The 13,045-nt window shown below is 49.7% G+C and overlaps 2 protein-coding genes across 7 annotated transcripts in view; both read left to right on the top strand.

Moving 5' to 3' along the window:
- Positions 1 to 13,045, top strand: part of PRAF2 (PRA1 domain family member 2) — a 108,705-nt gene that overhangs the window by 48,515 nt on the left and 47,145 nt on the right. The window lies entirely within an intron of this gene.
- Positions 1 to 13,045, top strand: part of GPKOW (G-patch domain and KOW motifs) — a 50,738-nt gene that overhangs the window by 36,105 nt on the left and 1,588 nt on the right. Inside the window, exons 2-10 of the mRNA XM_050775664.1 lie at positions 4,147 to 4,335; positions 5,101 to 5,255; positions 5,355 to 5,479; positions 8,013 to 8,122; positions 10,315 to 10,528; positions 10,963 to 11,095; positions 11,801 to 11,903; positions 12,110 to 12,233; positions 12,330 to 12,399. Coding sequence (XP_050631621.1) covers positions 4,160 to 4,335; positions 5,101 to 5,255; positions 5,355 to 5,479; positions 8,013 to 8,122; positions 10,315 to 10,528; positions 10,963 to 11,095; positions 11,801 to 11,903; positions 12,110 to 12,233; positions 12,330 to 12,399 — 1,210 coding nt within the window. The 5' untranslated portion in view covers positions 4,147 to 4,159. The remainder of the gene's footprint in view (positions 1 to 4,146; positions 4,336 to 5,100; positions 5,256 to 5,354; positions 5,480 to 8,012; positions 8,123 to 10,314; positions 10,529 to 10,962; positions 11,096 to 11,800; positions 11,904 to 12,109; positions 12,234 to 12,329; positions 12,400 to 13,045) is intronic.

Raw genomic sequence — 13,045 nt, 5'->3', positions numbered from 1 at the left:
AGCACGCCAACATGGCACAGGTATACATATGTAACAAACCTGCACGTTATCCACATGTACCCTAGAACTTAAAGTATAATAAAAAAAAATTTATGTATTTTTTTCTTTTCTTTTTGTTTATTTTGTTTGTTTATTTATTTATTTATTTATTTATTTTGGATAGAGAATTTAGCTCTGTCACCCAGGCTGGAGTACAGTGGCGTGATCTCAGCTCACCACAACCCCTGCCTCCTGGGTTCAAGTGATGCTCCTGCCTCAGCCTCCCAAGTAACTGGGATTACAGGTAACCACTACCATGCCTGGCTAATTTTTTATTTTTAGTACAGATGGGGTTTCACCATGTTGGCCAGGTTGGTCTCGAACTCCCAACCTCAGAGGATCTGCCTGCCTCGGCCTCCCAAAGTGCTGGGATTATAGGCATGAGCCACCATGCCCAGTCCATTTAATTATATTTATAGTGGCTGGTCATGCAGTGGCTCAGGCCTGTAATCTCAGCACTTTGGGAGGCCGAGGCAGGTGGATCACCTGAGGTGAGGAGTTTGAGACTAGCCTGGCCAACATGGCAAAACCCCACCTCTACTGAAAATAGAAAAATTAGCCCAGCATTGTGTCAGGCACCTCTAATCCCAGCTACTCAGGAGGCTGAGGCACGAGAATTGCTTGAACCCAGGAGGTGGAGGTTGCAGTGAGCTGAAATCACGCCGCTATACTCCAGCCTGGGCAACAGAGCGAGACCCTGTCTCAAAATATATTTATTTATTTATTTATAACTTCCAATGTAAAGGCATATTTCTTCCATCCAAGGTGTGTGCTATAATTCATTTACTGCATCCCCTTCTGTTGATAATTTAAGTGGTCTTCAAGCTTTTGCCACAATAATAGAATAATGAATCTCACATAAAATTATTTTACACATCTTCAGTGATTTCCTTGAGCCTGATTTGTAACAGAATTATATTAACTCTTTCTTAAGAATATCTGTTTAAGTATCTGTCATCTACTGTACAAACTATTTTATTTATTTACTTTTTTAGAGACAGGGTCTTGCTCTGTCACACAAGCTATAGTGCAGTGCCACGATCATAGCTCACTGCAACCACCAACTCCTGGCCTCAAGTAATCCTCCTGCCTCAGTCTCCCATAGTGCTGAAAATACAGGCATGAGTCACCACACCCAGCAACTCGGTATAAGCCACTCTGTATAAACTCCTTTTTTAATTAAAAAAAATCTGTTTTCATTTTCTAAGGCAGAGTTTCATTATGTCCCCCAAGTTGGAGTGCAATGGCATGATCTCGGCTCACTGCAACCTCCGCCTCCCGGGTTCAAGCGATTCTCGTGCCTCAGCCTCCTGAATTGCTGGAACCACAGGCGCCCGCCACCATGCCCGGCTAATTTTTGTATGCGTAGTAGAGACAGAGTTTCACCATGCTTGCCAGGTTGGTCTTGAACTCCTGGCCTCAAGTGATCCACCTGCCTTGGCTTCTCAAAGTGCTGTGATTACAGGCATGAACCACCGTACCCGGCCTGTATGAACTCTTGAGGTCCTACACAAGAGAGATCTGTCTCAATAATCTTTTTTTTTTTTTTTAATTTTCTGACTGCTTCATTTTTCCTTCATATCAGTAATCTTTGAAGCCTTAGGACCTGGTTCTCACAATATGTTTAATGTTGCTATATGTATATGTGTGTATATATATATTTTGCTGTTAATGCTTAATGTTGCTATATGTATTTTTTGTTTGTTTTTTTTTTTTTTGAGACGGAGTCTCGCTCTGTCGCCCAGGCTGGAGTGCAGTGGCTGGATCTCAGCTCACTGCAAGCTCCGCCTCCCCGGTTCACGCCATTCTCCTGCCTCAGCCTCCCGAGTAGCTGGGACTACAGGTGCCCGCCACCTCGCCTGGCTAGGATTTTTTTTTTTGTATTTTTTAGTAGAGACGGGGTTTCACCGTGTTAGCCAGGATGGTCTCAATCTCCTGACCTCGTGATCCACCCGTCTCGGCCTCCCAAAGTGCTGGGATTACAGGCTTGAGCCACCGCGCCCAGCCTAATGTTGCTATATGTATGTGTTTGTATATCTTTCTTCCTTCCTTCCTTCCTTCCTTCCTTCCTTCCTTCCTTCCTTCCTTCCTTCCTTCCTTCCTTCCTTCCTTCCTTCCTTCCTTCCTTCCCTCCCTCCCTCCCTCCCTCCCTCCCCTCCCTCCCTCCCTTCCTTCCTTCCTTCCTTCCTTCCTCTCTCTTTCTTTCTTTCTTTCGAGATACAGTATCACCCTGTTGCCCAGGCTTTAGTGCTGTGGCCTGATAACCACTCAGTGCATCCTCAACCTCCTGGGCTCAAGCGATCCTTCCCACTCAGCTCTCCAAGTAGCTGGGTCCACAGATGTGTGCCATCACACCCCGCTAATTTTTACATTTTTTTGTAGAGTCAGGGTGTCACTATGTTGCCCAGGGTGGTCTCAAAGTCCTGAGCTCAAACAATCCTCCCACCTAGGCCTCCCAAAGTGCTGGGATTACAGGCGTAAGCCACTAAGCTTGGCACATGTTGCTATATTTTTTAAATATGTATTTAAATGTCTATATTCCCTACTAAACTACAAGTTTATTTTTTTCTTTTTTCTTTTTCTTTTCTTTTTTTTTTTTTTTTTGAGACTGAGTCTCGCTCTGTAACCCAGGCTGGAGTGTTGAGATCTCAGCTCTGCCTCCCGGGTTCAAGTGATTCTCCTGCCTCAACCTCCTGAGTAGCTGGGATTGCAGGCACGTGCCACCACGCCCTGCTAATTTTTGTACTTTCAGTAGAGACAGGGTTTCACCATGTTGGCCAGGCTGGTCTCGGACTACTGACCTCACAAGTGATCCGCCTGCCTCAGCCTCCAAACGTGCTGGGATTACAGGTATGAGCCTGGTCAGTAGGCACTATTTCTTTCTTTCTTTCTTTCTTTCTTTCTTTCTTTTTCTTTTTTAAGACAGAGTCTCGCTCTGTCACCCAGGTTGGAGTGCAGTGGCGGGATCTCGGCTTACTGCAAACTCTGCCTCCCAGGTTCAAGCAATCCTCCTGTCTCAGCCTCCTGAGTAGCTGGGACTACAGGTGCCACCACCAGCCCGGCTAATTTTTGTATTTTTAGTAGAGACAGGGTTTCACCATATGAGTCAGGCTGGTCTCAAAGTCCTGACCTCAGGTGATCCACCAGCCTAGGCCTCCCAAAATGCTAGGATTACAGGCATGAGCTACCACGCCTGGCCAGTAGGCACTTTATGTCTATTATTTACTATTGTAGACAACTGACACTCCTTCCCCTGCCCCCGACCCTGACTTTTTCTTTTTTAGAGACGGGGTATCGCTCTGTCACCCATGCTGGAATGCAGTGGCGCGATAAGATCTAAGTGCAGCCTCGAACTCCTGGGCCTCAGGCCATCCTCCTGCCTCAGCCTGTGGGCTAAATGAAACTACAGGTGCACGCCACCACACCTGGCTGATTATTTCTAAATGATTTACTTCATCAACACTTCCCACATGAGTAGGGCACACAGTAGGCGCTCCATAAATACTTGTCAAATGCCTACACGAAGGAATCAATGCCTGGCAAGAATGAATCCACCTTCCACCATGCCTACCTCGCTAAAAACTACATTTCCGGCCGGGCGTGGTGGCTTACGCCTGTAGTCCCAGCACTGTGGGAGGCCGAGGCAGGCGGATCACGAGGTCAGGAGATGGAGACTATCCTGGCTAACACGGTGAAACCCGTCTCTACTAAAAATACAAAAATTAGCCGGGCGTGGTGGCGCATGCCTGTAGCCTCAGCTACTCGGGAGGCTGCAGCAGGAGAAGCGCTTGAACCCGGGAGGCAGAGGTTGCAGTGAGCCGAGATCACGCCACTGCACTCCAGCCTGGGCAACAGAGCAAGACTCCATCTTTAAAAAAAAAAGAAACAAAAACAAAACAAAACAAAAAAAACTACATTTCCCTGTGCACTTGGCGCGACGCACTCCCACGACGTTTGAAAGAGCGACAATTACTTCCCACGGCCCCTTACCGCCCCCTCCCGCCGGTGCCACAGTGGTTGATGGGAAGGTAGTTTTTACGCACTTTGGCCGGCCCCTAGCGATCTGAACCCAAACTAAATTTCCCAGCAAGCAGCGCGCAGGCCTGGGAAAAGGGGCAAGATGGCTGACTCCGAAGAGGGTGTTTTGCCGCTGACGGCTGCTTCCACTGCCCCAATTTCATTCGGCTTCACTCGCACGTCCGCACGGAGGCGGCTGGCCGACTCGGGTGACGGCGCGAGGCCATCTCCGGAGGAGAAGGATTTCTTGAAAACCGTGGAAGGGAGGGAGCTGCAGAGGTGACGCGCCGGGTCTTTCACACCTTGGAAATCGCTGCGGTGGGCGTAAGCGGGAGGGAGGAATCTCACTCAGTCGTTTGTCTTGGTGACAGTGACCTGTTAAGCCTGAAGCACAGCCTGAGTAAATTCGTGGAGGCCAGAAGACTGGAGTTTATAAGAGGGGTGGGGAAATTGGGCCTGATAGCCGTGGGAATTGCGAAGAGAGGATGTATTACTGAGAAGAAGTGTCTTTAGGACTTGAGGACACTGAGGTGTGTGCGTTCTGGGAGAAGGAAAGAATGAGAAAATGACAGGACCTGCTAGTGTCTCAGCTGAAGTGGTGGGGCTTCTCTGATATGGGGAACGGGATGGAGCGGCAGATTCAGGTTGATGGAGGCCACCATCAGCTTAATGAGGAGAGGAGAGTCTGAGGGAGGGATTTCCAGAAGAGAATCAGGCATCTGGGAAGCTGTTTGGGAACCTGGAGCTAGGGAGGGTCTAGGCTGAAGATAGTGATTTGTGGGCCATTGTGGAAGCCGGTCTTGAGTTAAACAGAGAGTCCAGGACTTATTTCTCGAAGGCACTGACATTTACGAGTTGGGGGCACTGGGGGGGATAATCCAAAGAATGCACGATCAGAGAGGTACAGGAGATCCAGACATGGAGTAGAGAAGGCATGGTCTGTGGGGCTGGGGTGAGTTTGGCTCTCGTGTTTTCTCTGAATAAAGGAGTGTGACCCACTGACACTGCCATTCTCCCAACCCCACCCCTCTGTGTCCACATCAGTGTGAAGCCCCAGGAAGCCCCCAAGGAACTCGTCATCCCTTTGATCCAGAATGGCCATCGCAGGCAGTCACCAGCCCGGCCCCCTGGGCCATCCACAGATACTGAGGCCTTGGCAGATGGGGTGCTGTCCCAGGCTGTGAAGGAGCTCATTGAGGGTGAGTGATGCCCCTTTACCCTTCCCCAGTGAAGGAAGAAGATGAAGAAGGTGGAAGGATAGAGTGGGACTTCATTGCTCCCTCCTATTCTTCCCTTAGAATCCAAGAAGTCTCTGGAAGAGAGAGAGAATGCGGGTGTCGACCCCACGCTCGCTATCCCCATGATCCAGAAAGGATGCACCCCCAGCGGGGAAGGGGCAGACAGCGAACCCCGGGCAGAGACAGTGAGCTGGCCCCTTGTCCCCCTCCTGCCCCAGCCTTTCTTTGCCCTGTCTGCTAGGCTGTGTCCCTGCACATAGCAGGGAAAGTCTGTGTGCTAGAGGCCCGCCACCTGTCCTTTCTCCTGTCATCCTTTTTGGAAGCATTACCAAATGAATCTGGATATCTGGATGCTAAAAACGTACTTGAATCCTAGGATTATCTGAATGAGGTGTGCAGCAAAGGGAACAGGAAATGTAAAGGCCCTGAAGGTAGACACTGCCTAGAGTGTTTGCGGAACACCAAAGAGACTAGTGTGACTGAAGTGGAATGAGTGAGGGGAAGGGATAGTAGACGAAGTCAGAAAGGAGATGGGGGTGCTAGACAAGGCAGGGCCTTGTAGGCCATTGTGAGGACTTTGGCTTTTACTCTGAGTGGGATGAGAGCCTAGGCAAGCCCTGAGCATAGATGAAATATGATTTATGATTTGACAGCATCCCTCTGGCTGCTGTGAACAGACTCATTAGTGAAGGTGGAAGCAAGGGGATGAGTAGTCCAGGCTAGAGATGCTGGGGACTTAGACCAGAGTGGTCTGGAAGGATAAGTAGGGTTTAGTGAGAGGGAAGAACAGAGTGAGTGTTCCTGTTGGTAGTAACAGCCCAAGCAATGGCATAGTGGCAGAAAATCGATGTGGTGTGTGTCCATCAGTGAGGCAACATGTGGTGTGTCTGGAGTGAATGGGAAGGAGTGATGATGGAAGGTGACGAGGAGATGTGAGAGGCGTGTCTACAGGAGTAACCAAGTCTGTCTTTCATACCCACAGACCTGACTTTTCACCTCTTCTTTCATAAATTTCTTGCATTGCTTCTTTGGAGTCTAGTTCTCCTACAGCCCCAGAACACTCTCTTTCAACTGAACTGTTCTCTTCAGCCTTCAGATGTGCTCTGATTTCCTTCAACTTTTTTTTGTTTGTTTGTTTTTTGTTTTTTGAGACAGAGTCTTGCCCTGTGGCCCAGGCTAGAGTGAAGTGGTACGATCTCGGCTCACTGCAACCTCCCGCTCCTGGGATCAAGCGATTCTCCTGCCTTAGCCTCCCAAGTAGCTGGGATTACAGACACGTGTCACTACCGCCTGGCTAGTTTTTGTATTTTTAGTAGAAACGAGGTTTCGCCACGTTGGTCAGGCTGGTCTTGAACTCCTGACTTCAGGTGATCTACCCACCTTGGCCTCCCAGAGTGCTGGGATTACAGGCATGATCCACTGTGCCCAGCTCCTTCATCTTTAAAGAAAAAAAAGATCCTCACTTCCCTCTTCATCCTTTCATCCTGTTCCAGCTTTAACCTCATTCCTCTTAATTTTTCCCTCTATAAACCTCCTCCTGCAGCTTTATACATATCAGGTGACCAAAAATTCCATCCATCCTTCCTCTCACTCAGCATAAAAACCTTGGAGTCGGCCGAGCCTGTAATCCCAACACTTTGGGAGGCTGAGGTGGGCGGATCACCTGAGATCAGGAGTTCAAGACCAGCCTGACCAACATGGCGAAACCCCATCGCTAGTAAAAATACAAAAATTAGCTGGGCATGGTGGAACATGTCTGTAATCACAGCTACTCAGGAGGCTGAGGCAGGAGAATCGCTTGAAACCAGGAGACTGATGTAGCAGTGAGCTGAGATTGTGCAACTGCACTCCAGCCTGGGCAACAGAGCAAGACTTCATCTCAAGAAAAAAAAAAAAAGAAAGAAAACCTTGGAGTCATCCTCAATTCCCCTCTTTATTTCATGCCCCCTACACTCTGCCCGCACAATCCTTCATCTTTTTTCAAAATGACACCCAGAACTGACCACTTCTCACCGCCACCAGCATCTCTCATCTGGACTATTAGAGTAATTTCCTCACTGGTCCCTCTTATGGCTCCCACCTGGCTCAGGGTCCTCTGACTCCTGCCCAGCTCTCCTGATTTGATCTCTTCCCCACCCTTCTCTGCTCTCTACTCTCACTATCTCCATTTCAGTCATGGTGACTTTTACCCCTCACACATACCAAGCCTTGTCCAGCCTCAGGGCCTTTGCTGTAACTGTGCTTTCAGCTCGGGACACTTTCTTCTCATATCCTCATGGCTCCCTCTGCTATCATTTCCTGATCTCTGCTTAAATGTCAACCCAGAGGCACTCCCTCTCCATCCCTCTGCATCTTCTTACCCTGCTTTCTTGTTCTTTACGTCACCACCTGACATATCATGTTTTCTGGGTTTTATTTATAGTATGTCTCCACAACTAGATCAGAAGCTCTGCAAGGGTAGGGGTTTTTGTCTGTTTGGTTCACAGCTTCATCCCCAGTACCTAGAACAGTACTTGCCATAGACTAGGTGCTTTCTATTTGTTGAAGGACTGAACATGGAGGAGTACAGTGAGGGATGGAAAGAGGAAATCAAAACACCCTTGAGCTGATTGGAAAAGATGCGTAGCAGGTCTCCCAGTGGGTAGCAGCAAGTGCACTTCAAACAGAGGACCCAGTGTAAGCAAAGCCTGACCCTCCTTCCTCTACCTGAACCTGTAGGTGCCAGAGGAGGCTAATTATGAGGCGGTCCCCGTGGAGGCCTATGGGCTGGCCATGCTGCGGGGCATGGGCTGGAAACCTGGCGAGGGCATCGGCCGCACCTTCAATCAGTGAGTTCTGGGATAGGGGCGAGGGGACAGACAGATCAGGCTGCAATCAAGATCCCCAGGGTCACTGCCAAACCAGAACCACTCCAGGCAGGGAGGGAGGATACATTATCGCCCTAATTAATTCAGTAGCCCCTTCCACTACTGTTTTAAACTCCCATTTGCCCTTTGAAACTCTAATAGAATCCCATTTATATAAAGTCTGCCTCTAGGGACATCAATTTCTTCATCTGAAAAATGGGGGTAATAGTACTGACTTCACAGGTCTGTTGTGAGAGTTAAATGAAATTATACACATAGGCCAGGTAGTGGCTCATGCCTGTAATCCCAGCATTTTGGGAGACTGAGGCAGGAGGATCACTTAACCCCAGGAGTTTGAGACTGGCCTGGGCAACATAGGGAGGCCCCATCTCTACAAAAGATTAATTCATTTTAAGAAAAGAAATTAGGCCGGGCGCGGTGGATCAAGCCTGTAATCCCAGCACTTTGGGAGGCCGACAAGGGCGGATCACGAGGTCAGGAGATTGAGACCATCCTGGCTAACAGGGTGAAACCCCGTCTCTACTAAAAAATACAAAAAACTAGCCGGGCAAGGTGGCGGGCGCCTGTAGTCCCAGCTACTCCGGAGGCTGAGGCAGGAGAATGGCGTAAACCCGGGAGGTGGAGCTTGCAGTGAGCTGAGATCCAGCCACTGCTCTCCAGCCTGGGCTACAGAGCGAGACTCCGTCTCAAAAAAAAAAAAAAAGAAATTAGAGCCAGGCGCAGTGCCTCGTGCCTGTAATCTCAGCACTTTGGGAGGCTGAGGCGGGTGGATCACAAGGTCTGGAGATCAAGACCATCCTGGCTAACACGGTGAAAGCCCATCTCTACTAAAAAAAAAAATACAAAAAATTAGCCGGGCATGGTGGTGGGCGCCTGTAGTCCCAGCTACTCAGGAGGCTGAGGCAGGAGAATGGCGTGAACCCAGGAGGTGGAGCTTGTAGTGAACCGAAATCGCACCACTGCACTCCAGCCTGGGCGACAGAGTGACACGCCATCTCAAAAAAAAAAAAACAAAAAAGATAAAGAAACTATATAGTAAAGCACATACAGTAGGCCCTGACCCCAAGAAAGCGTAGACTAAACATTTGCTATTGTCATGCAGACTTACAACCCTTTCTTCGCAATTGCAAACTCAAGAATTGTGAAAACCAAACATTTTTTTCATAACCCATTGGCAGCCAACTATGACCTGAATTGGCGTTGAGTTTTTTTTTTTTTTTTTTTTTTTGAGATGGAGTCTCTGTCTGTCACCCAGGCTGGGATGCAGTGGTGCAGTCTCAGCTCGCTGCAACCTCTACCTCCTGAGTTCAAGTGATTCTCCTGCCTCAGCCTCCTGAGTAGCTGAGATTACAGGAATGCACCAGCACGCCTGGTTAATTTTTGTATGTTTAGAAGAGATGAGGTTTCCCCATGTTGGCCAGGCTGGTCTTGAACTCCTGACCTTAGGTGATCTGCCAACCTCAGTCTCCCAAAGTGCTGGGATTACAGGCATGAGCCACCGTGCCCAACCATGTTGAGTTTTTATAGTCCGTTTCTCCTGCTTGGTGTGAATATTCATATGATTTCCCCTGTAGAAATAGTATATTTGGTTACAGTGATCTGCCTCTGATCACACTGTAGATATTATGTAATAGATGGTATATGCAGCATGTTATTAGGTCGAACCAAATGAAATTGCTGTTTCTGTAGGTCAAAAACAGTCCTAATATGAGATCGGAAAGGGCAACCTTGAAAATATCGATGGGGACCAGACACGGTGACTCACACCTGTAATCCTAGCACTATGGGAGGCCAAAGAGGGCGGATCAGCTGAGGTCAGGAGTTCGAGACCAGCCTGACCAACATGGTGAAACCCTGTCTCTACTAAAAATACAAAATTAGCCAGGCATGGTGGCATGCTCCTGTAACCCCAGCAACTTGGGAGGCTGAGGCAGGAGAGTCGCTTGAACCCAGGAGGCGGAGGTTGCATTGAGCCGAGATTGAGCCATTGTACTCCACCCTGGATGGCAAGAGCAAAACTCCGTCTCCAAAAAAAAAAAAGAAAAGAAAAGAAAATGTCAATGGTGGGGGTGGGGGTTTGGGCAGGGAGAGGAGGTAAATAAGGTGTTGAAGACTATTGCATCCTCTCCAACAAACCCATGTTCTCCCTGCAGAGTAGTGAAGCCCCGTGTCAACTCACTGAGGCCCAAGGGGTTAGGGCTGGGTGCCAACCTGTCTGAGGCCCAGGCCTTGACCCCCACCGGCCCCTCCCACATGCCAAGGCCAGATGAGGAGCAAGAGAAGGATAAGGAAGATCAGCCTCAAGGGCTGGTGCCAGGAGGAGCTGTGGTGGTTCTTTCTGGCCCTCACCGAGGCCTCTATGGGAAGGTAAGGAACCAAGATATCCCGGGAGCCCAAAACAGGCAGTAGGGAAGGTTGATCCGAGGGTCAGATGGAGGAATAATTGGGTTTGAGGTAGAAAGGCTGGGAGTCCTAGTCTTTTAGGTCTGCTTGGCCCACTGCCTCACTCAGTAACCCGGGACCACTTGCTGGCCTTTGTGAGCCTCAGTTCCCAGCTAAAAGGAAGAGAGTGCCATATGCCACAAGTCCCTGAGGATTAAATGCTTAAAGGATCCAAGGAAGCCCCACAGTCAGTTGAGGGAGACACAGGAACCAGACCTAGTCCCACTTCTTAGGGGTCAGAGTCTGGTTGGGGAGACAGAGGAAGCAGGCCTCTTAGAGGTAAGGGATTGACATCTTGGTCCTAGGAATGTGGGTGGAGTCCACAACCCCTACCTGACTTCTTCCCCTCAACACTTTAGGTGGAAGGCCTCGATCCTGACAATGTTCGGGCCATGGTTCGTCTGGCTGTGGGGAGCCGGGTGGTGACTGTTAGTGAGTACTGCCTGCGGCCTGTCTCCCAGCAGGAGTTTAACAAGAACACCTTGGACCTCAGTGAGTGAGCCTCTTGTAGAGCTAGGGGAGTTGACGACGCATTCCTAGGGGTGGCAGGGCCTGGCTCATGGAGTGGTTTTAGATCTGCAGCAGGGAGGGGCAGCAGTGTGCCTGGCAGGTATGACTTCCAATCAGAGGTCAGGAGGTGAGAATGGGCGTAAGTGACTTACTCCATTTGATTGGAGAAAGGTCGATGTCATACCCCTGGGTCTGTAGCCTGTCTCTGAGTGGGAAGAAACAGGTGCAGAAAGCAGTTCCTACCCTCGAGATCTTTGTCCATTTGGGGTGATGAACCTCTCTTTTACTAGGGAGTGAGAACTGCTAGAATTAGGGTGTGACCAAGAAGGAAGGAATTCTAGGCAGACAGAACAGCACAGGCGAAGGCATTTCAGTAGGATGGGGCAGTTTGGCAAATGGGTATAGACAGAGCTTTCCGGGAATCTCTAGTCGACACTAGGTGAGCATTGTTGGTGTGGGCTAGGTCAGCTGTGGGAGGGTTCCTGAAGGAAGCTGAAATGGTTGAGAGGTCGGGGAGAGGCATTCTACTAGCAAATGCATGAGGGGTGAGAGGGGTACTTTGGCAGGTGGGAGGTGGCTCTAGGCTGAGACATGGCCTTGGAAGGAAAGGGCAGTGAGACACTGAGGCTCTGTCCTGGTTCTCATAACCTCTTGAACAGGCCAGGTGAGCAAAACTTCCTTCCCCAGGGCAACAGAATGGAACTGCCTCATCACGGAAGACCCTCCGGAATCAAGAACTCCACGTCCAGCAGGACAACTCAGAGAGGAAGCGGAAACACCTTCCAGACCGGTGGGACTCTGAGCATATGGGAGGGGTCAAGAGGGCAGGGCTGTGGGTAGGCTCGAGCAGCCCGGGAAGGCTTCCAAGGCAAGGCAGGCTCATAGAAGGAACTGGGAACTGCATTGTGGGTGGGTTTCATAGCATAGGCAAAGGGAGGGCAACTGTAAAGTGCATCTGATGAAGAGCTAAGCCTGATGCTCGGACCTTCTCCACAGACTGGATGGGCCTGCAGCCAAGAGTGAGAAAGCAGCCCCCAGGAGTCAGCACTGGTTGCACAGGGACCTGCGCGTGCGGTTTGTGGACAAGATGTACAAAGGAGGCCAATATTACAACACCAAGGTGGGAACCCTGCAGCTTGAGTCCCCTTCCCCTCCTCCAGGGACTGGGCCCCCCTACCTCTCTAAAATCTCACATCCCCCTGACCTGTATCCCCAGATGATAATTGAAGATGTCCTAAGCCCAGATACCTGTGTATGTCGGACAGATGAAGGCCGAGTCCTGGAAGGTGAGTTTGAGTGATGGCAGCTGGAGGTTGATCAAGAAGAGTGTCTTAGGCCCAGAGCGTGGCCCAGGCAAAGCTGGGAGGTTGGGCAGAGTTCAGGTATTTTGCAAGGCCTAGCATCCTCTTATAGAACATTAGACACTTCCATGATGGTGGTTATCTTGAGCCTCACTCCACTCTCCCAATCTGTCAAGTTTTCTTTTTCTTTCTTTTTTTTGGGGGGGACAAAGTCTTGCTCTGTCACCAAGGCTGGAGTTCAGTGGCGTGATCTCGGCTCACTGCAACCTCCACCTCCTGGTTCAAGCAATTCTTCCGCCTCAGCCTCCTGAGTAGCTGGGATTACAGGCAAGCGTCACCACACCTGGCCAATTTTTGTGTTTTTAGTAGAGATGGAGTTTCACCATGTTGGCCATGCTGGTCTTGAACTCCTGACCTCAAGCAATCCTCCCGCCTCAGCCTCCCAAAGTGCTGGGATTACAAGCGTGATCCACTGCACCCAGCCTCCGGTCTGTCAAATTAGCATGGAAATTACTATTTCTTCCTCTTGTGATTGGTGCCTTAGTGAAGGGATGTGTAGTGAGCTCTCAGTGCAGGGCAGGGGTTAAAACATGCCCACAATAAAAAGTGCCTGTTGTTATCACCACCACCA

The sequence above is a fragment of the Macaca thibetana genome, chromosome X (assembly GCF_024542745.1).
Source record: "Macaca thibetana thibetana isolate TM-01 chromosome X, ASM2454274v1, whole genome shotgun sequence".
NCBI lineage: Eukaryota > Metazoa > Chordata > Mammalia > Primates > Cercopithecidae > Macaca > Macaca thibetana.
Note: the sequence above shows the minus strand (reverse complement) of the source record. Positions and strands in the feature narration are given on the sequence as shown.